This window comes from Rhinolophus hipposideros (genome assembly GCF_964194185.1).
Source record: "Rhinolophus hipposideros genome assembly, chromosome: 6".
NCBI classification, from domain to species: Eukaryota; Metazoa; Chordata; class Mammalia; order Chiroptera; family Rhinolophidae; genus Rhinolophus; species Rhinolophus hipposideros.
The window spans coordinates 24,452,804-24,479,969 of NC_138052.1; the positions used below are offsets into that span (position 1 = coordinate 24,452,804).

The following is a 27,166-nucleotide window of genomic DNA, read 5'->3' on the forward strand; positions in this document are numbered from 1 at the left end:
AACTTAATGGAAATCTGTATGTCATTGACTGTTGATGACTCTGGTGACCAACTTCCCCTGCACCTTTTTGTAATAGGTGGATACAATAAAGTACAATAAGTGCAGATAATTTGTAACAAACTTTACTATAACTTTCTCATCTTTTTCCCTTTCTCAAGTATGAAAAAGTACTACGGACCTATTTCTTAAAGTTCAGCTGCCCAAATTTTTATTATGAAAATTAAGAATATATAGAAACTATTTGAATGAATAAATATCTCACTACTTTCTGAGTAAAACAGCCTTTGTGGAAATTTTGATTCTGTGAAACATGATTATTTAATGAGGATTTAAGTAATATACTTTCCCTTGAGGTTAGGTTAGAGAGGACAGTAGGCTATAAGATGACAGACATTCCAAGTTATCCCCAGTTGCTATTACAGACTTTAAGATTATGCAATTATGCTGTATCCCAAATGTTAGTTATGCTGTATCCCAAATGTAATGCTAGAACTGTTTGTCTGATTAAACACATGTTTTGAAGTCATGACAGCAGTAAGACAGTTGTATTTAGTTCTGAGTTGTGACCTTAAGAAAGAGAGAATGAGGAGAGGGGAGGAGAAGACAAAGGGAAGAGGAAGACGAAAAATAAATGAAAAAAACAAAAAACAAAAAAACTCACTCCCAGTCAGATTCATATTCCTAAGTGCAGACTTAAATTATTAACTGTATGGAGAAAATTTTCAAATTAAAGAATATTATGAAATCAGTCTTTTATGCAAATGTATCTTCTTAGAAAAGACTATAATCTTATTTCTTTATACGAGTATGTCGGATTTTGCTTCAGTCATCAATTGCATATTTAGCACAGGCTAAGAAAACTGGGATAAGTTGTTTTGTTTAATTTTGGTAAGTTATGGGGTGAGGTAAAGGGTTTGCAGAATAAATTAAATTAATTCACTGTATGAAATATTTAGGGCTTTATACTGGAGGTTCTGCCACTAAAGGCTTGTTAAGGAGATCAAGGAGAGTTTGGATATTTCATTTTAAAAATCTCAGCATCCAAAATCACATAAGTGGATCCCTGGTGGCTTTCTCTTGCTGAATCTGAATATCATGCCTCAAGATACCTTTATGATAAGTGATGCTTTTCATTTGATTATACTTAACTTGAAATTCCTTTTAGGAAATTTATGATGATCAAAGAACACAAAGCCTATTGAAATCTTTACTTTTTATTACTTATTGGATCTCTTCCAACACTTTCTCTCAAAATTCTGTTAATATCTTCATTCTAACTAAATTAACTCTCTGCTTGATTTTTGATGGCGAAAGATTCAAATTTCTAGTCCAAGTGTGATGAGATTTCATCTTAATTGTTGTTCGTATTCAGTTTGTAGGAATGATTTATGAGCTTGTTGTGATAATAGCTACTTATAAACTAATTTAATGGTTTTTAATTTTACTTCATTAACTTTAGAATATTTGTGTTTTAGAATTTCTGCCAAGATTTAATTTAGATTATATTTCTATTGTATTTTGATTTTACCTTTCCTTTGTTCCAAGTGGTGGGATCTTAAAATGAATTTAGCTTTCCCCTAGGTTCTTGGTGATGTATTTTGAGTTTGAATGAATAATTTCTGAAACAATAATTTCTTTATTTGACGTTAAACAGCACTTTATCCATTTGTAAAGATTTCAAGACATAGTATCTTAGTGATCTGCTTACCCAAATTCCTTAAATTAGATGCCGAGGTGTATGCACTTTGAAGAAGAGGAACTGGCTATAGAAATTATAAAAGAACAGAGAAAGTCAAATAAATAATTTTTAAGGGGAAAAAAAAGTATTGTATATAAAGCATTTTGCTGTGATTTAGCGTGGCATTCTGCCAGCTCAGAAACTTAAGTGCGGCATTTAAGTAATCTGGGGAGTATTGTTTTTATAGAATCTCTGATTCATTTTTAAAACAATCTGCCCCAGGTGGTTTTGCATTTGTTTGTGAATATCCTAGGTCATTCTACATTTGGTTTTCAAAGACTAGTAATTGTGTTATGTTAGGCTATTCATTGAGTGTTTTGGAAATCTTAATTTCCCTATCTGTGTGATAAAAATAATAATAGTATCTACTTCATGGGATTATTTTGAAGTGATTGCTTAGAACAGTGTCTGACTCATAACAAAAGTTCAACTAACATTTGTTTTTGTTGCTCTCAAAAATATTAAAACCACAAGAACCCAATCAAGAGAAACCTAGGTATCCTAAGTTAAACTTGTTTGACTATCTTTGTAACACATTTGCTAAATGTTTGAGGAGTCAATTACCTGGACTCACATTCACTTTCTATCAATTGGAAGATTAGATGGGGAACAGACTTTATCTAACACATTATTTTAGTAAATAGAACTGTGTTTTCCTTTCTCATTTTATTTAAATGAACAATGTTTCTCAAATGTTTAATCTACTTATGGTAAGAGTTATATTAATATGGGCTTTTATATTAAAAATATATCATTGATGTTGTTTTCCATGAAAACATCCAAATAATCTAAAAATGCCAGACTTTAAGGAAGAGATCTAAAGACTTTTTACTGCACAAGGGGTTATAGGTAAAAATAAATTTTAATAAGATTAAAATGTCACTCTTTTATTATAAGGCCCCCATTTAAATGATTACATTTCTTTTTATCAAGTGAAAATGTAGAACAATTAATTTTGAAAAGTTGCAATTATTTCCAGAAGAAATAACATTTAGAATTTCATTTAGATTAAAGATAGCACCAGTGATTAAAAGAACATGGTAATTATTAATACTTTATATAAGAATACTATGCAAAGGAAGAAAAACATCATATGAAAAATCAGTGACAGTTTGAAACAATTAACCCCTACTGGCCCCGGGACTCTGAAGCACATAAAACATGGAATATCTTTCCTCATTTTCTAAATGGCAAATGGCAGAAAACTGTAAGAAAGTTTTATTTATGATTTATTGAATTGTTTTGATGAATATTTTCTTCAAATGATTGCTTTGGTCACTGAATTTAATGACATCACTCTCACCTCTAGATATGAGACTTTAGTTGCATGATATATAGAAAATTATATTATCTTCCTGCTCTGGAGTACATAATTAGGGAATTATGGTATAAATAGTCTTTATAAAGAGCTGTTATTTTCTTCTGTTTCTCAAACTCACTTTTCTTCTTTTAATAAATCAGTGTTAATATGGATGAAACTGAAACTTCCCATCTTCCTGAGTCTCTGGTTTCATTTCTTTCAGGGTTTCAATCCACTCAGTGTCTCACTCCTAATGGAATATGTCAGCAACTCTGTCTTCCTTGCTGTTGTTTAGTACTATCAAATATCTAGGTTTGAGTCCGTTTTCCTTCTCTCAATTCTTTCCACTTCACTATGTCCCGTGGATTCTCCCTTCTTGAAGAGCACAGGTCCCACCCATAGTTAAGAGGGAAGGGGTCATTCAAAGTCATGAATATCCAATACCCAGAGGCAGAGATGGAGGGGTACCTGCCCACCCTTTCACTGAATTAATATTTGTTTAAGTAGTCCCTACCCCACCACACCTTATGGTCAGGGATCACCTCTTTATTAGCTCACTTTTGTGTTGTCTTTATCTTATTTCTCGCAGAGTGTCTCATTAACTGTTTTTGAAGAATTAATGAATGAAATATCGAAAAACTCTAATAAGCCTCAAAAAAAAAGGAAGGTAATTTAAATAGAAACATAAATAGAAATACAGTCACTAATAACAAGTATCAACTCTACTCTAACTTCTCTCTCACTTCCATTAAACTACTTTATGCAGGTTTACTTTTAACTTCTGCTCCTCCACTCAGCTTCAGGGACTGAGCATCTCAGATTCTACTCACCTAATGACTTGTTAAGATATTCACCTTGAACACCCTCCTTCTGCTTCTTTCTGATAATGCCATCTCAACTACAGCTTCCTGTTCTGGGTCAGTGTTGCTGATTACTCAGCAAGATAGGGGCTTAACTAGCTATGTTTCTCTGAATGACATTCCACTTCTGGAAGCTTTAACATTTCTCAACTCTAAAGTGCTGGAAATACCACCTACCTCAGAGTGTTGTTGCAAAGATTATGTGAGATGACATGAAACTATCATGGCCATTTCACTGCAAACCTGTTTTAGTTTCTATCCTTTTTTTTCCTTAGCAGTTTGCTGTGCAAAAGCTTTGATCAACCATGTCTTAGAAATAGGATTTCCTATTGGCTTAAAAACCAATAATTTGATTAGCTAAAACACTCTTAAATGTTCTGTAGAATGATATACCTTCCATCCAGGTGATATAGATATGATGGTGAAGGGTAATAGATGGCAGACAATTAGAATCTCCAATGAGGCTGGTCCAGGGACTGGTCTCCAAGTGTCCTTTATACTAAGCAGTTGGATAGCAAAATATAATGTCTTTAGTGAATAAATGCAAAAGAGGCATATCACCATCAAATAATGAGGTAAACAATTTGGAAACAATCATAATAGATTTGTACATTTTCAGATATAAAGTACTTTTATAGATTCAATAAATAAAGCATAAAAAATGACGACTTTATCTCCATTATGGAATCAGTTCCGAGTTGTTGTTGTTGTTGCTTTCTCTAAGAAGAACATATTTTTCCTTCCGTGGAGTCACTTGTTTCTTTTATATTTAGGTTATGAACATGTCATGGGTACGTTAAGTAGAAGCTATTATTTCCTCCTACAATACCAGATTTGCATACTAGGTCTTTGATGTTTTTGTCGGATATGCCCAGCAATAATCATAACTCATATTCTTGAACTTTTAATATCACTCCACAAACAGAAATGACAAATACTTAGTCTATAGCAAGTACACAAAACTGAGAGAAAAAGTGCTAAATAAGAAAAAAGTATTGAAGTATTTTCCCAATTTTTATTTTGATCCCATTAAAAGAATGGAAAAAAAAAATAAAAACCTGTTGCCATGTTTTTTCATTACCCTGTCTCACAGCCACTGATTTTTTTAAAAACTAAAATGCCAAAAGTAAATTTTGAGTGTTTCCACAGAAACGTTTTGTGCAAAAGATCTCATGTATTATTTTTTGATATGTTAACTACAGAAGATATGATTCTCTTTTAAAAACTAGCATTTTTCTTCTCTTTCAAAAGGTAAAAAGTGAAATGAAATAATAGTTAATTCCTCTGTTCTAAATGATGATTAATGGATCTAATTTGTTCAGGCTAGAACTCCTTCCTTAATTCCTCCTTTTTTTTTAATGTTACTTTCATGTTTAAAGTCTTTCGATAATTCTCCTTAGACTTCTTTTAATTAAAATTTATTGGGGTGATAATGGTTAGTAAAGTTACATAGCTTTCAGGTGTACAATTCTATAATACATCATCTATATATCACATTGTGTGTTCACCACCCAGAGTCAATTCTCCTTCCATCACCACGTATTTGATCCCCTTTACCCTCTTCTGCCAGCCCCCTCCACCCTTACCCTCTGGTAACCACTAAACTATTGTCTGTGTCTATGAATTTTTGTTTCTCATTTGTTTGTCTTGTTCTTTTGTTGTTTTCAGTTTTATATACCACATGTCAGTGAAATCATATGGTTCTCGACTTTTTCTGTCTGACTTATTTCGCTTAGCATAATAATCTCAAGATCCATCCATATTGTCGCAAATGGCACCATTTCATCTTTTCTTATGGCAGAGTAGTGTTCCATTGTGTATATATACCACATCCAAACCTCAGTAGAAGGGGTGATACTGAATTCTCCTCAGTACCCAGCACAGTCCCATGCCTGCTGAAAGAATGGGCTATCCATATGTATACATCACAATAAACAAAAGCACCTCAAATAAACAAATACTGTGTATAGTGGTGTTTTCCCACTCAATTTAACTCATTGATATAGTTCAATTATATGTTTAAATTAATTTAAGTCCTCATTCTGATATTTAATACAAAAACATTTCATAACTTTGATCAACATACTTTTAATTTTATTGATTCCAGTTGTCATCAGAATTTGACAATTTTTTAAAAGTTATATATGTAAATGTCATCAGGCTATAAACTTAGGTGGGCAAATACTTTTATTTTCTTTATTTTTATCTATCAACTTATCTGATGTAGGAAATCAGTCTTGTAACTTGTAGGTAAGCTTAGTGACTTTTGTGATTTTTCTCAGTAAATTCATAGTTTTAGCACTGTCAGTAGAGTCCTTTTCTTGTCATTTTCTCCTTAAGATGGCATCTAAGCTTGCAGGGTTAGAAGATGTACAGAGCACTCAGACATAGATGAGGGAGTGGCATTTGGCCCAAAGCCATATCCTAGGATCTATTAAAATGTACTTGGCACTACCTTGGTCATTTTTTCCCTCCTGCTGCATGCTCCAAGATGTCTGTGGAACTACCAAGACCCTTTGCCCTTTATCCCAACCTTCCAGCTCCACTGGTGATGCTGAGTTTCTTACTCACTTCTGCTCCCTTCCCTGAGGGCACAGGAATATCAGGATGCTCTCTTGGTTCTCTGGGGTTAGTATGATCCTAGATTGTAAATGCAGGTACTATCTTAGGTACATGCTGCTAACATTTTGACATGAAGACTATAGTACCAAACTGGCAAGGGGGGATTCTATACAAACCTTTTGGATTGCCCTGTAGGGCTAAGAGAACATGACTCAGGCAATTTTTATCATCAGGTCCTCTTAAACATATCTGGAGTTCCCACTGTCCTCTCAGCCATTCCCTAGAACTTAACTGGGGGGAAGGGAATCCATCTGGTTCAATGTTAGGAAACTGAATCCAATTTTTCTCTTTCATTTTTGAAGCTTCTTCTTCCTTAGCATGACAAAACTTATTTTATTCGTGGATTGGATTCATTGCTTCTTCTATTCTCTTTGATATTTACAGTGTAAACTTTATGCTGGGCTATATGAGACATGTGGCCACTAGAATTCCAAAGTGTCTCTATTGCAAATCAGAAGCCTTGGCTTTTAAAGATTACTGTCTCTGCTCTAACTTTCAAAACCTCATTTTGGAACCCAAAGCTGAAAAGAGTTTTGGTACTATCTTTGGTGCTCTCCACTGAACAAATGACCTTGAAGCAATGAAATTTTTTTGATTCACTGTGGAGAAGAAAAAAGCTGTAGGAAACTATATGAATGATGAGAAAAAATTCTTAATTAATAGTTTCAAAGTTTTCACTACCTGAAACGTTTTTTTCAAACAATATTATATCAGTAGTTGTCTCTGAATGCTCTGTAGGTTTTGGAAGTGCTAGGGGAAATTGGCAATTAATGTATGACTGAAAATAACGTAGGCAGCAGGAACAGAACCCAAACTGCACCATCAGTTTTCTAGTCAGATTTGGTACTCTATTCTGGAAAAATAATTTGACAACAATCCTGAAGTTGACTATGAAGTGCACACCTAGAAATTTAATAAAGTTAATTTAAAAAGTCAACAGAATTCATTTACGGTCAAACAGTCTAGTACATACACACTCACACACACACACACACACACACACACACACACACAGAGTATGTTGGAAGCGCATTTTGATTATGACTGAACTTTTTTGTTTGCTTATTATATTTATCATTTTTCTCTCTAAACTATTTTAAATCTTTCTTTGTACCTTTTCTTTTTATTTTTTTCTCACAGCTATCCTCTGCCACTTGCTGTCTTTTCCATAGTTTCCCGACTTCCTTGCATTCTTTCCAATTTTTTCTCCATATCTCTTATGTTTATTTTTCTTTTGTAATTATTTTCTAGTTTCCGCAGGCTCATTTCTTATTTTTCCTATTGCCAAACTATATGTCCTGTTGCCAAACTGCATTTCCTATTGCCAAATGCAGGTATTATGCCTTCATTTCTACTTGGCATTTTTCCATCATATGGAATTTTATTTTATTTTCTATTGTTTTATTTATTTATTCATTTGCTTTACATTTTTATCAGATTTCTGGAAACTTTTTTCTGGTGCATGTTTTTCATCTGTAGGTAGATTTTGCTATTTTCACAGTTTTTATGCAGAATCTCTGTGCCAGGGCAATATCCAGTTCCTTTTTCATTGCTCATCACTGAATGAGTTGAATTATCCTGGATCAGCAATTTGGGAGAGATACCTAAACTGGAAGTTGGGTGAGGAGACAGGGTAGCCTTTCAGGTTTCTCATTCTGTGACTACTTCCTACTATTAGGGCTCTTCCCGATTCTTTATACATCTCCTCTCTTTTCTGCATATGACCTGATATAGCCATTCTGAAAATGACTCTTCTCACCCTGTCCTTTACCTATCCTTGCATCAAGGGTGTAGCTTTTAAAATTCAAATTGGAAAACCTTGCCTTTTTACTTTACAAAGCATATTTTTACTGGAACTTCCTTAGATATTATGTCACCTGGGCTTTCACCACTCTGTCCACAACTCTGATTCTTTTCTATTTTTTCTCTGCAGCTTCTACCTATGTCGGCATTTCAGACAGAAAAATACAGGGTTTGGGAGCAGTTCTCAGTAGAGTTTAAAAATGAATGGTTTAAAATAAGAGAAGAAATACTATAAATGAGGTTTAAAAGGTATGATTGAGCTGATAGGCTATGAATTTTCCCTTTAGTAATATTTTAAAGTGGTAAGGTAAAATGATTAACCATTTTACATAATTAATCAAACTTTGCAAATTCTGTATAGATATATAGATATATATCTATGTATGTATCTATGTATAGATAGATAGATATACACAAGATGTACAAAATACACTATTTTAGAACTTAAAAAGTTTGGACTAATAAATATGGGTTAAAATTATAATTAGAACTTTTCTCTGATACAAGAACAACACATGCTCTTTAGAAAATACTGGAAAACATAGACATGAATAAAGCAGAAAATTAAAATATTAATAGTTTGACCAAAGTTATATATAAATGCATTCATGTATTTTATTGTTCTTAAATTTGAATAATACTTTATTGTAATCTCCATTTTTTATTCTTTTTGAATATTCTTCTAAATAAGGTTTTTATAATGGTTATACAGTATTCCATTATATGAAAGTAGTATAATCTATTTTATTAAATCTCTATTAGAAGATATTTAGGGTTTTTTTTAGACTTAAACAGCATTGTGCTAATTGTCCTAGTACAGAAATCTTAGTGTACCCCCAATAGTGTAATCCAAATATTTCTTTGCATAAAGTGGAAAGAGTAAAAGTACTAAGACAGAAAATTATACATGTTTTTCACATATGTTCTCAAATTGTACTCTATATTAATATTTTATTACTTTACTTATGATTACTTTATTTATTACTATTTATTTATTAGTCTTCTTATGATTAGGCAAAAGGCTCATTTCCTTTTCTGTGAATCATTGATGAAAATAGGCATCATAATTTTCAATTGACTTCACCAATTTGGTATATGAAGTATGGGTTCATCTTTATGGTATTTCATATTTTTAATTAAGCATTTTTTTCTTAAATTTGTGGGGCATTTGCATTTCTCCTTTTATAAATGACCTTTTCATGCTCTATGATTGTGTAGATTTTGGGGGCATTGCCCATTTTCTTTTTCTTTTTTTAAAAATTAAATTTATTAGTGTTACAATGGTTAGTAAAATTAGGTTTAAAGTGTACAATTCTATAATACTTGAATAGGAGCCCATTTTCTAATGAAAAACTTGTTGAAAACTCTTTTATATTAGGAAAGTAGCACCCTTCTCCTCATCATTGGTTTGGTTTGCCATTTAATTTTGCTTGTCTTTTGTATATAGAATTTTAAATATTTATGACACTATTAATAAGTTCCTGTATATTTTCTTTGGGTTTTATAGTTAAAAAATAATTACTCTTATAAAAAACATAAAATGTGAAAATATTTTCTTCATTTCTGCATTTTTTGATATGTCACAATTATCAATTATAAATTGTTATGTGATCTGAGGTCTGTTTTTGTTTTCTGTCATGTTCCATTTGTGTCCCTGATGATTCTTTTACCAGTACAATGTTAATTTATTAAATGAATTTAGTAATATGCTATATAAAATGTAGCACAATAACCTTTATATTCTTCTATTTCAAAATGTATTATTCATGTATTATTTTCACTCATATATTCTGCATAAACTTAAAAACATTTGCCAAGTTCCAAAGAAAGCTGCCTTGTAAAAAAAACTTTGTGGGGGCCAGGCTGATGACTCAGGTGGTTGGAGCACTTTTCTCCTAACACCAAAGTCGCCGGTTCGATTCCCACATGGGCCAGTGAACTGTGCCCTCCATGGGCTGCCAACCACAGTGGAAAGTCCATTGGACACAGAATCTGTGTAATGCTATACCCTCAAGGATTTAAACTTACTGAAAGGTAAATAAAGTGGATTTGTTACCTTGTAAAAAAAAATAATAATTAAAAAATAATTTTGTTTTAATTTTGGCAACATTAAAACTAAATAGTATATTTAGGGAGAAATGATTAGCAGAAATATTCTATTACCCTTTCTCAAATTTTACATTTTCCTTTAAGTTATTTTGTAATTTTTTTTAATCTAGTGTGCACACACATGTACATGATTTTTTCTATATATTTTGTATTTTATGTCTGGCCAATTAACATTCTTATTAAAGTATGAAGGTAACTGATTTCTTTATAAAATTATTCAAAAATTTTCAGCAAAATATAGGTTATTTTTATGCCATTTCTCTTTAGAGATACTACTGTGAAAACTGTATTATTGCATTAATTGATTTTCCTTGTTGAGCTTTTATCTTTGCTTTAAAAATCTAAAAAAAGCTCAACATTTTTGTTTATTGTATTTTATTTTATGTTAAATAACAAAAAAGTCATTAAATGTAGCTATTCAGATGACTTAACTTCACAAAATAGTATAACTAATAATATGAATAAGTTAATTTTATCCTCATTCTTGATAAGATTATAAATATTGTCTTAGGATATCATATAGCATTTATATGCTTAAATATTTGCTGACTTCTCTCACAAATGGCTTCAATATGCAGGCCCAGATTCCTATGTTAATTGTGTTTATTTTTATAGACCAAAATATCTAATGTTGTTATTTATATTTTAGGTTAGTGGGATGGTTTGGCCATGAACTCAGCACAAGATTTAAAATGGATAACAGTAAGTATATTCAATTTTACTTCATGTCATTTTATTTTAACTTTATTTTAATTTTCAACTGTCGTTGTATGATATGTAATACACATGCCTCCTAGAGAGTGCACTTTGAAAATGCCACTGAGAACTTTTAAGATAAGAAGTGACATTTCCAGAATGTAAGACTGTGTTTATAGATTTTAGCATGATTTTGAGTCTATCTCTTTGTAGAGAGATAAGATGAAGTGAAATCTAGCATCAGGGACTCAGATCTCAGCAATATGGAGTATCCAAAACATCAGGCAGTGAGGACAAGACAAATTTTTTTGTCTTGAAGTCAGATCCAGAGAGAATTCGGTGTCGATGTCACCTTGCTGCTTACTAGTTTTGTGATGCTGTACAAGTTATTATCATATTTTTAAATTTTCTTCTCAACATATTTAATAAGAATAATATATATTTCAAGATTTGATTTGGGGTTAGACAAGTTCAAATCTCTAAATAAAGTAACATATAATAGTGCTGTTTAAGAAATGTTCATTATTATCCTTTTCTTCTCCCAAATTTCCCTCCTTTTGTAGCTTTTGCCACAAACTAAATGGTAGTGGTTACACCCCAGTGGGTAGAAATGAAAGTACACCATGCACAGGGTGCTCTCACATTACCACCTTACTTCTTTTCCTCAGTGACTCTATTCTTCAGTCACATGGGATACATAAAGCTTTATAAGGGTTTTGAAAGTTCAACTTAAACAAACTTGATCCTTCAGATTGCTTCCAACTCTGAGATGCTATTTTAAGTATATTCATATTTACAACAACCAAAATACAAAGGATCAAGATGAGCTGGCTCTTCCAATCAAATCAGAAAACCTGTATTTTTATCTTGGCTGCTGAAATGATTAGCTGTGTTATTATGCCACTTACTTATAGTATTTGTTCTGGATTTTCTTATCTATAAATGAGGGAATTGGATTATATCAGGGGCAAAGTTTTTTTGTGAAGGGCCATACAGGAGATATTTTAAAGCTTTGGGGGCTATACTGCTATCTCTGTGGCAAATACTCAACTCTGCCATTGTAGTGCTAAAGCCGTCATAGACATTCATAAATGAGTGTGACTATGTTTCAAAGTTTTCTATAAATAAAACTTTATTTATAGAAACAAGTGGTGGGCCACATTTGACTCACAGGACATAGTTTGTTTAATCTTCGGTTAGATGAATCTCTAAAGACCCAGACTATTCTAAAGTTCTTTTAGTCAGTCTTAGCTTTAATTTGATCTCTAAATAGCAATCTTTGCTCTATTGGATTTAATTTTCTACTATTCAATCTAATTAATTCTAATTAGGATAATATCTGATATTAATTTATCTTTTCAATGTATCATACTTAGGCAGATTATTTTTTACACTCCCTCCCCCCTTATTTTTCTTAAGAGAAGCCATTGTCTTAATAATCCTACTGTTAAAAGTCACCTTCATAGATCATTTCTTTCATATATATTCCTTTGGGCATTACAATTAGAAGCCATGTAAATCCTAATATTTTCCTCTCACTGACACGGTTTCATAATAGAAAAGCAAAGCATGGAACAGAACAAAGAATGTTGGCTTAGGAACTGGAGGCCAGAGGATGGAGTCCAGAAAAGCTTCTAGGTCATTTTTATCTTGAGTCTAAGGGCTTGGTATGCTGCTAAAATGGTGGGGAAGGAAAGACAGACATTGTAGGTAAAGAAGAAATATGCCAATATTTCAGATCCATAGAATTTCTCTTAAATATCTCCAAAATCTCAGGATTAATCTTTTTAAAATATTATTATTTTCTTTCTATTATTTTACTGTCATTAAAAAAATTTATAAAGACCACTTTTTAAGATGCATTCTATAAAAATGACTTATAATTTTTCAGAATTGCAGTTAATCCCTGGGGCCAGCGGATTTCGAATTTCAAATCCTCCCATTTTGTTGATCTGTCCCTTATATGCTAGTTTAGAGGTAAGTACTCTATGTTTCAACCTTCCCACACCTTTACCTTTTTCTTTAGCTGATTGTGATATGCTGTGGTACTTTCTCTATTAATCAGCAAGATTATAAATGTGCACTGTGCACAAACAGCATGCCAAGGGTAGTGTTTTCCTTTAGGACAGTGCCTGTGTGCTAATTGTCTCCTTTTATTTGTCTTTCCAGCCATTAGCAGAACACTTGGTACATTGTTGGCACTTAATAAATGTTTAATGGAACAGACCTGGGGAGACGCATTTTTAGTTCCACTTAGAATTTGTGTAAACTCGGATAAGTTATTTCATCTTATATTGGTATCTCAACAGACAAAATACTCATGACATATTTAATTCTCAGTTAATTCAATCAGTCAATATTTATTTATTAAGAAAGTACTGTGTGCCAGACATTGCTATGATTACTGGAGATTCTTCTTCCAGTTCTGCGAATCAATGAACTGACAAAGTACCAGGTGACAAAGCTTAGAAAGGCTAACTTTAAGGAGGGAAAAAAAAATTATCTCACGAGATAAGGTGAATATTTTTTAACTGGAGTTTCTATGCCATTGTGTCCGTGTATGTTTTCTACTCTTGCTAGCTCACTATTTTTCTTTAAATTCATTCATATTTCACTTTAAATAAGTTAGTCTTACCCTAAATAATAATATCCAAGGAATCAGTTTGTTTTTCTATATATGCATATCTTATCTATTTCTACATATCTAGATACTTATCTATATATACCTATCTATATTTTAAGTGGTTATTTGGATATTCATTAATTTCAGGACGAGACTAAACTTATCTAAGTAAATCTATTTTGTTACTAATTATATTCTATATAATAACATTAATATATACAAATGTTAAGGAAATATGTGTCATATATACACATTTAAGTAAAATATATTTTAAGTAAATATGCATATATATTTTAAAATATATAGCTATTCAAATAAAATTTTGATTTTTTAAAGTAGAAAGCCTCCTACGACAATCTAATTTATGATATTTTAGGAAATCCTGCTGTGGAATATTCCAGCATGAATAACTGGAAGACTTTCAAAATCTCATCTAAACCTAAATTCTAGAATTCTGTGACCACTTATAGCAGTTTCTCGTTTTGGTCACTGGATGGCAGTGTCAAGTTCCTCTGTTTTAATACAACTTCACCACTACATCCTGGGAATTCCTCTCAATTTAAAGAGAACTTACTCAGTTTGACCACTAGATGGAGGTTATGCTGTTTTTTCTTTTTGGCAGATTTTTTTTTTTTTTAAGTTGAAATAGACCCAGTAACAAGATTTTTCAGTCAGTGATACATTTATTTATTTTTCATTTTTTTGGAATCTGCTTAGCAAATTAGATAACGATATTTGAATTGTTTTTATAATACTCATTCAGAGAAACTTCTGTTAAACATTTTAAATAAAATTAAGTTTTGCCTACTTTGCAAGTTTGTATCAGGGAGAAGATGAGTTACACTATAAAAGAAAGACACCAAGCCTTAGAAAGAAATAGTATTTTAAGTTATATCCTTTTAATTTCCTTATCTTTGCAAATGACTTCTCAACAATATCTAGAAATTAAAAAAAAAAAATAACTCACTTTGGTATATTCTCTGCAGTGAGTGGATTCTCCTAATATTCACTCCTTATGCTATGGGAAGAGTTAGATTCTTATTTTCCCTATCATTAGTTTCCTACCACACTGATAGTCACCTAGACAAGGTTTTTATTATCAGCTGGAATCTGAAGATTAAATTATCTTTTCCTTTAATATCTAAACTTAAACCTAGTAAAAGGACCCTAAGGGCCATAAGAAAAGAGATATACACTTCTCTGTAGCTTCTTATCACCTAAGTATTTCTCTGGAGACTCTTGGAAATATCTCACTTAAGTAATCCACTGTTGAGGCTATGTTTAACCAAACTTTTTTTTAGGGAATCAAACTTTATGTTGAAGAAATTCTTTTAAGAAAAAAAATTTTCCCATTATAACTTGCAAAATTCTGAAATTACAAAACAATACACATCACTGCTTCCTCTTCTCTACCTAAGTGTTAAAAATGTTCTACTTTCTAGATGTTTCTGAGTTTGTCATATGAGTAAGCATCAGTAAATTAACCATGTTGATACCTACCTAATTTTTTAAAAGTTGTTGCATATCGTTGGTCGTATCTGAAGATACAGTTAAATGAAAGAAATAAACACATGATTCAATTACTTTGTTGTATCTACTTCTCTTTTGGAAAATATTCTGCATAGTCAAATATCAACTAGAAGAGATTCTACACTTAAGAATCAGTGTACATAAATATGATCTCAGATTTGCAATATAATTTAAAAAGAGATTAATATGGCTTTGTTTCTAATTACATGTTCATTTGATTGTACCATTAAAAGAGCATCTTCTAATCAGTTTCAAATTGTCTTTTTCTATATATTGTTGCCTCTTAATCATTTATACAATACTATTTTTAAATATTGTGGATCAAAGGAAAGAACACTAGGGTAGGAACCAGGTGGCACATATTTCATCTCTCATAGGGACACTGAGTGTGGCTTACACAAGTGGCAACTACTCTTTAATTGATTTGCCTCAATTTTTAAATGAAGATATTTTGACAAGATTACTTCAGAGGTCCCCTCAATCATTCAGTTATAATTTGAATTTAAATAATACTTTTACTGTATTTTCAAAAGTCATTGTTGTGTGTAGCAATACTTGTACATAGACAATTTTTAGATCCTTTCTGTACATGAATTTATAATGAAATAAATAGCTTCAAAATACAAAATTAGAGGATTCAATTAAAATACAAAGCAAGTCAGAAGAAATGTACTATGTATTTCCTCAGAAAGTTATTAGGCAACCAATTTTAAGAGTATAAGAAAAAACATGACAATTGAAAATACCATGCTGTACTTATTTTTCCTATTTAAACTTATCTAACTTTCCTAGCTTTGCATTCATTTTACTCACTCAGAAAAATACCCAAGTAGTTGAAACTCTGCCAAGAATTTTGTTATAAGTTGAGAATTTTCAAACTACACTTTTCATTTTTCTATTTTTAAAGAAATTATTCGTTCTCAGTACTGAAGGCACAGAAATAATGAGAAACAGAAAAGAAAAGAGGATATTTATTTCATTTCCCTGTTAACTCCTTCTATTAGTCCCTCTCAATATTTTTATGTGAGGCCTCAGAAGAGACATTTACACTCTGCAAATTTAAGAGTGCTTCAGAATGCAGGTGTCCTTTTGTGGTTGTAATGTGGAAAACAGTTTAATATTTAACAGTTATTTTGTTGTTAACAAAGAGTAACAGTATGTTAGAATTGAGATATGTCATAAAAAAGTTTGGTTTCTAGTTATCACAAGAAATTTGCAAGAGCAAAATCTTCTGTAAAAAAACCATGAACATGAGTAATAGTCCGCAAAGTCTTACTAACCTATGAACACAAATGAAATAATCATTCAAAATGCTACTATTGCCCGCATCTGCTTCTTATGGAGCCCGTATCAGAGTTAGAAAACGTTCCAGAATTACTTATTAATTAAAATTTCCTCAACTAATTATTAATCTCCAAAGAAAAGCTGGGAAAGATTCATCTCATATTTAAAATTCGAAACTTGACAGTCGGAACTCTGGTTGGACGTGCCTCGCCAGCCCCTGCTCCAGCCCTCTGTGAGAATGTTGATTCTGGAACTGGACTCATTTGTTCCCAAACTTGGAGGTGTTCCCTCCACTCCTCATCGTGCCAGATCTGCTTACATTTTGTTTCATACAAAGAGACAAAGAGATGCCTCCTACCAAACTCATATAACCGGGGTTACTTGAGTCCTAAAGCAGTACAGTAGCTCCCCCTTTTAAGATGCTTTAAGATCCCCCCCAATGGATGCCTGAAACCACAGACAGTATCAAACTCCATATATACTATTTTTCTTTTCTACACATACATACCTATGATAAAGTTTAATGTATATGTTAGGCACAGTAAGAGATTAACAACACTATCTAATAATAAATTAGAACGATTAGAACAATGTATATTGTAATAAAAGTTATATGAATGGGGTCTCTCTTAAAATATCTTGTATTGTACTCATACTTCTTCACAATATCACAAATAGATGATTCACTCTTACCGTAGATCTTAGCAACCTCAGCATACAATTTTTTTCTTTATTAAGCGGAGAACTTTCACCTTCTCACTTAATGGAAGCACTTTATAGCTTCTCTTTGTCATATGTGAATTGCCAGCGTCATAACTCTTGTGCTTTGGGGTCATTCTTAAGTAAAATAAGGGTGATTTGAATATAAGCTCTGTGATACAGTGACAGTTAATCTGATAACTAGAAGACTACTAAGTGACGAAGGGGCAAAAGTGTATACAGCGCGGAGCTGCTGGACAAAGGGATGATTTATGTCCCAGGCATGATGGAGCAGAACTGTGAGACAGTCCATCATGCTACTCAGAACTGCGTAATTTAAAACTGATCAATTGTTTATTTCTGGAATTTTCTGTTTAATATTTTGGACCTCGGTTGACCGAGGGCAACTAAAACCTTGGGAAGTGAAACCATAGATAAAGGGGGACGACTATATTATTTTCACTGCATATCTCAGATGCCTTTTAAAACAAAGATATCAGCTTCTACTCGCAGCTGATCTCTTCCCAAGCTGCAGACATAGTTTGTGAGGTCAGATAAAACCCCATCCTCTCTTTCTTTTCTCCTCGTTAGATACTATTATCTTCAATAAAACTCCTTTTCTCTCCTTCAGCCAAATCTATAGCCTCCATGCAATAAAAGTCAAGAAAACTCATATCCAAAAGGTTTGAGTTCTAATAGAATGCCTGCCCACACATATATACAGAAAAAAAACAAAAACTGTTTTCATAGACTTTATAAAGTCTAGATATCACTGAATGACCTTATCTTTGCTCTGTGGCATAACATGATACAGAAAAGGGACATTAAGTGGCATGCCAGTGCATCACACTCTGCTTGCAGTTCATTCAGTTCTTATATGTAGGATATATTTTTAAACTCTACTTGACCTTAAGAGATAAGCTAGAAAAGCATGTCTGTTCTGACCTCTAATGTTCCCGCACCAGTTATTGTGTACCCTTGTCACTCATCTTAATATAAGACACCTCAGGCAGCAAATAGCAGTATGTTCAGACCAGTGCTAGAGTTTCACAGAAGAAAGAAAACCAAAATGATGAAAGAAAAAAAATAGAAAAAAAGAAAGCCAGAATGCCTCAGTAATAAATGTATTATCTAACATTTTTTGCTTCACCATCTGACAAAACTTGGCTTTATTATTTACCTGCTTTTTTTTCTTATTGTTAAACTGAGGGAGATTTAGGAATTGGTAAAACAACTATAATTAATATTGGTAACACTGCCTTCCACATATGTAAAAACATTTACCTCTTATTGCATTGTTTTGTGGACCAAACGATCTTTATATTGGAATAGAAAAAAGTCTTCTTGACTATGGTTGTAAAAAAGTGGTTTTGGAGAAAAAGCTTGAATTTTATGATATTTAAATGTATTTATTTACTAAGTATTTATTTACTTATAGTAATTATACTAAGCTAATCTAAGAAATATTGTATTAACTTTTTTCGTTCTTTACAAATATTGTTTAAATGACATTTGTATAATTTGTTTGATATGGAAACTTTGCACTCAATTTTTAATGGCAAAGGATTTAAAAGAATACATGTTTCTACAAAAAGAGTATTTAAAATGAGATGATTATTGGAGAGGTTAAAAATGGTCATTTCCTTTTTTATGCATGATTTATAGTTAAATTTTGCTTTTTTTGTAAATCATCAAGACATTGTTAATCTGATTGTTTCTCTTTCTACAGATCTTTAAGAAAGCAACTATGAAAGCACTGAGAAGAAAATCTATTTTGCTAACTGGTTATCTGGAATACATGATCAAGCACTACTACGGCAAAAATAAAGAAGGAACCAAGAAACCAGTTGTGAACATAATTACCCCATCCTGTATAGAGGATCGCGGCTGTCAGCTCACATTAACATTTTCTTGTCCAATAGACTATATATTCCAAGAACTAGAAAAAAGAGGAGTGGTTGTAAGTATATCTCTTGCTTTGCTTCCTGGTTTTTTCTATAGGTTGCATGTTAAGAATAAAATTTGCAATCTTTGGTTTATTCCCTATTGCAAATTGATGTGATTCTTCACATCAATCCATCAGTTAGTGAGGATAAATTAAGTGCCAACTAAAGTATTCAGCACTGATAATCGAAGGGCATAGAGATCTGTCATTTCTGATAAAAGAGAAGAAACCACAAGTTTTGAATATAGGAAATGATTTTATTTCATTTATTCAGTCTTTTCATTACAATTTGAGCAAAGGATAATGTTTCATCATTATCAATTAGGACACATTTTCACTAGTTTTTATTAGTGAAAGCCCCAATATATATTTATTGAATAAATAGAATTAAAGAACATATCAGTATGTTGGAGGAGGGGGAAATGAAGTCAGTCTTAGTTAGTTATTTGAGTCAAATTATTTCATCCTTGTCAGTTAAGTCATAAAACATATAGACACATCTCAAGAGTGTTAGCATTGTATGGAATAATTTTTATTTTTATTTTTAACTATTGGACCTAAGTAGCCTTCTTAGTTTCTTGAAGGGAACAATAAGTGTTAATAGGATAATTTCAGGAAAAAATGGTGATATCATATGTATTTCCACTGATAATGTGATCCAGGGACTGCTCCACTCACGCAGTCCTCCAAAACTTTAGAAGAAGTCCCAGCAGATTCTGGAGGCACAAATCAGAATATCAGCGTTCCAAATCAAGCTCTATTATGTTCAATCTATGTGTTCTTTGGAAAGTTAGTTAACATCTGTTGGATTGAGACTTCTCATCTGTCTTTTGGGTGCAAAAGCCTCAAAAAGTTGTTATGGGAATTAAACAGACCAGTGCACAAACCATTTACTACTTGCTTGTTGTCTAGCCTATCGTGGGTATTTCATAAGATGGTTGTAGTGATCTTCAGACTAGTCCAAAATATCTGGACCCATTTCATAACTTTTCAGCATTTCTACTGTAAATTAAAATTAATTTTAGACTGTAATAAAGAATACAAAGCATTTATTTGAGTAGGTTGGGAGACACAGGTTCACATAGCAGCTTAAAGTATGCCCCCAAAACAAAAGGGAGGTTCCCACTGAAATTCCCAATTATATCTGTTTATGTAAATGAGGTATCCAAATTGGGCAGTTCTGACTCATCAGGGTAGATGCAAGTGAGAGTACAATTTGTGCAGTTCTGGGTGGACAGTGTAAGTCTCAGTATGTTGGTAGAAAGTTGAAACCAAGGTTTCCCTGCAGTTGTTGCAGATGGTGTAAATAAGCAGGACATAGTGCAGGAAGCCGAGAGTGCAGTCTGATGTTTTTCCTGGTATACAGAGTATGTGAGGAACCCCTGATAGTAAATGTCCATTACACTCTCATTATTCATAAACTGTGAGCCCTCAGTTGACACCAATCCATCTCAGCAGGTGGGTTCACATCAAATAAATCTTCTCGGGGTTCACATCAGGAATATAGCTAATGCCTTACCTGCAAAATTAGGGATTAGAGAATTGCATGTAGGAGAATTTGACAAAAACTCTGCAAAACAGAGTGAGGTTCTCATTCATGTAAATGTGCCCAAGATTTCAGGCCCTTTGGGGTCTCTCCACACTCAAATTATATATATGATCTATTAAATGCTTAAAGAAGATGATTGCTGAGTGGACTTCAGAAAAGTGCTTTTGGAAATGCATGTAACAACCCATTAATATTTTAATTATAACTAAGAGGAGAGTTTCAAATAACAGAAACACGACATTTTACCTAAAGTTATAAAAATTGCTTATATATTAAGTTTTAAGGAAATCATGACTGTTTGTGTAGTTTATCTTGAATACAGATTTTTATTATGTGAATAATGCTAATACTATTGTGGCTTTATTTTTTCCCCCATAGTGTGACAAGCGGGATCCAAATGGCTTACGAGTGGCTCCAGCTCCTCTCTATAATTCTTTCCATGATGTTTATAAATTTATCAATCATCTCAGTTCTGCAATCGACTCTGCAGAAAGAAAATGTGGCAGTGTTGTCTAGAACGAATTAAGCAAATAATACCGAAAATTTCTGTGATTATTTTATTATTATTCATTTTAATTATTGGAAGTATCCTTTTCAGTGTTTTAACATTTTGATTTTATTTTTAAAGATTTTTGTTAAAAATACAGCGAACATACAATATTGTATTAGTGTCAGAGGTATACCATAGTTAGTCAACATTTATAAACCTAAAGAAGTGATCACCATGATAAGCCAAGCAACCATCTGACACCGTACTATGCTATCACAAAATCACTGACTATATTCTCCACGCTGTACATTACGTACCCACAACTTTATTTTATACCTGGGAATTTGGACCTCTTCTCCTCCCCCTTTTCCTCCGTTTTTAAATGTATCAATTACAGTTGGCATTCAATATTATTTTATATTAATTTCAGGTGTACAGCATAGTGGTTAGACATTTATATAATATAATTTAGGAAATGATCCCCATGACTAATCTAATATCCACCTGAAACTGTACATAGTTATTACCACATCATTGACTATTTTCCCTATGTGTTACTTTACATCCCCATGACTATTTTGTAACTACCAATTTGTACTTTTTAATCTTTTCACCTTTTTTCACCCTGTCCCCCAATGTCCTCCCGTCTATCACCCAATAGATTTAGTACCCATCTGACACTACATAGTTATTACCATATTATTGACTATATTCCTTATATTATAGCCTACATCCACATTAACTACTTTGTAATGACCAATCTGTACTTCTTAATCCCTTCCCCTTTTTTTTCACCTACTCCCCAACCACCCTCACATTTGGCAACCATCAAAATGTTTTCTGTAACTATGAGTTTGTTTCTGTTTCATTCCTTAATTTTGTTCTTAGATTCCACATATAAGTGAAATCCCATTGCATCTGTCTTTCTCTGCCTGACATACTCCACTCAGCACAATATCCTCCAGGTCCATCCGTGCTGCTACAGATGGCAAGAACCCATGCCCTTTACTGGCTGAGCAATATTCCATTGTATATATGTATCCATTCATCCATTGAAGGATACCCAGGCTGCCTCCACATCTGACTGGTTGTTATTTATGCTTTCTAAGTCCTTTTTTATACTTGCTATATCTTTGTTGAAGTTCTCACTAAGTTCCTTGAGTATTCTGATGACCATTGTCTTGAACTCTGTGTCCAGTAGGTTGCTTGTCTCCATTTCATTAAGTTATTTTCCTAGAGTTTTCTCCTGTTGTTTCATTTGGGATACATTTTTCTGTTTCCTCATTTTGGCTGCTTCTCTTTTTTTTGTTTGTTTTCTTGTTTGTTTGTTTTTCTATTTATTAGGTAGATCTGCTATTTCTCCCAGTCTTGGCCAGGTGTCCTTATGTAGTAAATGCCTTGTGGGACCCTGGCACAGTCTTCCTGGTTACCTGCTCTGGGTGCTCCGTGAGTGTCCCTTGTGTGAGTTGTGTGTTCCCTCCTTTTATAGTTGAGCCTGATTGCTGTTGGCATGTCAGTGAGTGGGATTAACTCTCAGGCTGACTGGCTGTGAGATTTGGTCATGTCCACAGCTTATGGGCTGCTGTGTAGGGGGCTAACCCCACTGAGTGGGCTTCATTCCAAAAGGCTATGGTGCTTGTTGAGACCACACTTTGTCTGTGCTGCTTGTGGGGCTACTTGGGCAGTACTCTGCTGTGATCTAAAGCCAACCTCCAAGTGTGTTGGTTGTGGTGCCTCTTGGGAAGGACTCCGACTCCGGTGCAGGCTCAGATCAGCCACTGCCTCTGACTGGCCAGGGCTACCTGGTAGGAGCTACAAAGTGACCTGCAGTTGTCCACTGCCTATACTGGACCTGGAGGCATGTGGGGAGGCCAAGCTGCAAAATGAGGACTTCTGCCATGAGTACCAGTTCTGGGGTATCTCCACAAAAAAATAGAACTCCCCAAGGCCGGCTTCTACCTACTGACTCCCTTAAGGTTCAGCTGCTGATAATGCCTCATGCAGTATGTGAGTTGTGTAAGGCAGGGTTTTAGGGAGTCACTAGAGTGGGAAAAGTTGCGGTCACTATAATGTAGACTCTGGTTTGGGGCCAATGTTGAGCCTGGAGCTACTCAGCGAAAGCTTCAGAGCACACCAAGGCCAGTTACCACCCACCTGGTGCCTGCCGGACTCTGATAGTTTTCCAAAATAAAGTTCAATATGGGTGGGGCTGGCTGCTTGAGAAGAAAGTGCCTCCAGTGGTGCTCAAGTTGGGTTGGGTAGGGTCCCAGTGATTCAGCAGGGCGGAGCAGTGGAGCTCACCAGGCCAATCAGCTTAAGATTTGGCCTGTGGGGGCGGGCTCAACACAAGAAAGATGGCGGCTGCCTGCCGGCTGTGCGGAAGGTGGACCTCATATAGGGAAAATGCCAACTTTCCTCCAGTCCTCTTTCCAAAGTCACACACCTCAGTCTGCACTCCGAAGTGTCTCCTAGGCTTCCCCAAGTCACTGTCTCTCTTCTGGAGCCCAAGGTCAGTGCCTGTGAGCAAGTGAGTCTGTGTGTGAACCATTTAAGACTATATCTGGTTTTCCCACAGCCTTTTATCCCACCCGAATGGTCAGAATCCCCACTGTTTTTCACGGTCAAATGTTGTGAAGGCAACTTTTCTCAGCACCAGTACTGGAGGCTGTGAAGTTTGGTGAGGGGGCTGGGGTCCCTTGCTCCTCTGCGGGGAATAAAGGTGGCTGAGATAGCCCTCCTGATTCTCAACCACCACACGCAAGTCTAAGGCCTGTTCCGCGTTTCTGCCCCTCCTACCAATCTTGATGTGGCTTCTTTTTTAAATTTTAATTATAGGACTTCTGCTCAGCTAGACTTCAGATTGTTCTCCAGATTGGTTGTTCTGTAATTTAGTTGTAATTTTAATGTGTTCATGGAAGAACACAGGCACAGTTCAGTGTTTACTCCACCATGTTGGAACTCCTCCGTTGGAAGTATTAAAAAACTGATTACACATAACTGGCAATGAGTTGTATACGTTTCAGAAAATTTGGATATAAATTTTAGATGTGTCGCTGAGGAATCTACTTGGCTGTCCAATTTCTTGGTATTTTTGGATCAAGGTCTTCATTCGTCCCAATATTATGTACACAGTATTGGTTACCTATTACATTTCATGCTCAGTGAAATATTTTTGTTGGTTTAATTTATAATTTGACTGGCAATTTCATAATGTATGGGGAGTTTTTGTGTCAACTTTAGAAATATTACTTATTACTTTAGTTTTAATTTACCAAAGAGTTTCTTGAAAAGCACTATAGTTGAACAGTCTGATATACGTATAATTTTGCAATATTCTATCCAACTCCATTCTAAAGAACAGAAAAGACATTTTCTAGGACAGTGGCTTTAAAATATTTTAGGTCACAATCCATACTAAGAAATATACCTAATATCAGAGACCAGTATTTATGTGAGTCTATACCTTATTTAATTTATCCTAATAAACAATTTTAAATCATATTTTAACATCTGTGAAAGAAAAGTCTTTCAATTTTCAGTCAACAACTTCTTACAAATGCCATTGGCCATTCTTTGCCATTACTATCCCTGACATTAGCATGCTTCTCACAATGGATAGCATTTTATATCCTATTTGAAATTGTATATATAGCAAAAACAAAAGTTTCATAAATTATTTAACTGTGTTCTGATATTTATTATCTATTTTATCTCATTCCCACAAATGTCAGTTGAGGATGTCCCTTTATAATGTTATCTATTTAAGGATCTCATTCCCACAAATGTCATTTAAAGATGTCCCTTTATAATGTTTTCACAATTTCTTTTCTTAATGGGAACTTCCCTTGATGAAATAGTTCAAACATTGTTCTGTCTCTAAAAAACTGAAATAAATTACCCCAAAATACTTGCATTTGAGTATTAGAATTAAGAAATGAGTGCCTCATCTCTCAACCTCTATCCCAAAATTACAGACCTTTCTTGTCCACTGTAAAACTTACAGTTGTATTCAGCCCCATTGGACTTCCTAGTTTTCCAGCTGTTGATGCAATAACCACTATTCGTGGATTGGCAAAATAGTGTAAATTTGTATATATAAACAGCAAGAGTGGCTATAACATAACTATTGCCTTGTTGAAACAAATTTGAATGAAATTAACTTGTACAGCTACTTTGGATGGTAGAGTGAAATTAAAAGATGCAGAACTTGTTCAACAACACCAGCAACAACTGATATTTATTTATAACTTCCCAAGTACCATGTAGTGTGCTACTCTATTTATATGTTCCTTTACTCAATTGATTGATTGCATAATTGCTTTAGCAAAGCTTCCCACTACAACTTTTGGCAAAAAACGTTAAAATTCAAAACGTTAAAATTCAACAATATATGATTTCAAGTAGGTTCATTTTGAACCTCGGTGTTGTAAAAATAGATAAAAAAATAAATAAAAAATAAAGCATGGTTTCAGCTTTTATGGAACATGTAGCTTAGTGGGAGAAATACATAGTAAATAAATAAATACCCAAGTAAATATGTAATTAAAAACTGTAACTTCTACAAAAGACAAACAGATGACACCATGAAAAAAAATCTCAGGGTATTAATTAGGTGGTTGAGTAAGGGAAGGTATACGAAGCTACTCATAAATTTACATTCTAAAATATGTCATACTAATCACATTAAAATTACAACAAATTATATATACAAACCACTCAAAGCATAATCAGCACTATGTCCTCATCACCTAGGTTAAGAAACAGAGCATTAGAAATTCCCTTTCTCCCAGCTTGTATTCCTCTGCCTCCCCAAATGCAGAGATACTGTAATATATTTCATGATAATCATTTTCTTTCTTCGAAGTTTTATTCCTATGCATGTACCTATGAAATACCTATATTAACTAATTTTTCCTGTGTGAACTTTGTATACAGGTAATCATACTGTATATATTCTTCTGCTTCTTTTGCTCAACATTATATATTTTTAAGATTTATCCAATCGTTGCATATTCTCTTTTCATCTATTTTCATTGCTGCTCAGTGTTCTTTTATATAATTGTAGTTATTAATTCATTCTACAACTGATGCACACATGAGTTGTTCCAAATATTTTAAATTTTGCAGCAATGCTGCTATTGACGTTCTTAGTATACACACTCAAAAGTTTGACCGGGACATATAACTGAAAATGCTGGGTCATAGGGCACACACATGTTCAATTTTATTAGTCATTAATAGTAATTCCACTATTTTTCAAAGTGGTTTCATCAGTTTCCACTTCACACAGTAAGAAATGAGGATTCCCCTGCTCCTGAGCCATGCCAATAGTAGCTAGTATTGATTGTCTTTGTCATATATGGGTGTTAAAATAGCCAGTATGATTATTAAAATAGCAGAGAATAAATGTATAACTTCCACACAAGTAGAAAGGAAAAACAGAATGAGGACACACACACACACACACACACACACACACACACACACACATACAAACACACTGCAGTTTATGCTTCAAAAACTATCATTAATCTGTGGATTAAGCCAAGGCTAGAATTTTACCTGGATTTTACACTTGCTCAGTTCTTTCTGCTTCCGTATTCTCGTTAAATCTCTCCTGATGAGCACTTCTTCAATTAAAACATTATCTAAATCCCAATCTCAAACTCCATGTCTAGGGAACCCAATCTAAGACAAAATTCCTCTATCAAGTCTTAATAATCATAAGTATTTTATATTCTATATCTAATAAATGATCAATTCACAGTTCTGTTCCTGTTGGTTTTCATATATAATGCTTGTTTCCTTGTGTATAGTGTAATTGTTACCTTTAAATTGTTGCCAAGGGTTATTTCTGACACAAGAACGTTTTAAGTTCTTGTTTTCAGGTTTTTCAGATCACATGAACAGTATGAAGC

At 33.4% G+C, this 27,166-nt stretch overlaps 1 protein-coding gene across 4 annotated transcripts in view; it reads left to right on the plus strand.

Annotated features, from left to right (window-relative positions):
• KYNU (kynureninase) overlaps nt 1-27,166 on the plus strand; it is a 99,245-nt gene that overhangs the window by 71,021 nt on the left and 1,058 nt on the right. For 2 of the 4 annotated variants that reach the window (XR_013993587.1, XR_013993588.1), the window contains exons 11-14: nt 11,082-11,134; nt 13,020-13,105; nt 18,994-19,224; nt 21,137-21,343. Coding sequence is in view for 2 of the 4 variants with exons in the window: in XM_081052845.1 (XP_080908971.1) it covers nt 11,082-11,134; nt 13,020-13,105; nt 18,994-19,224; nt 21,137-21,274 (508 nt within the window). In the remaining 2 variants the exon portion in view is untranslated. Of the gene's footprint in view, nt 1-11,081; nt 11,135-13,019; nt 13,106-18,993; nt 19,225-21,136; nt 25,671-27,166 lie in introns of those variants that run through there. The other 2 variants (XM_081052845.1, XM_081052844.1) reach the window with 1 other exon arrangement.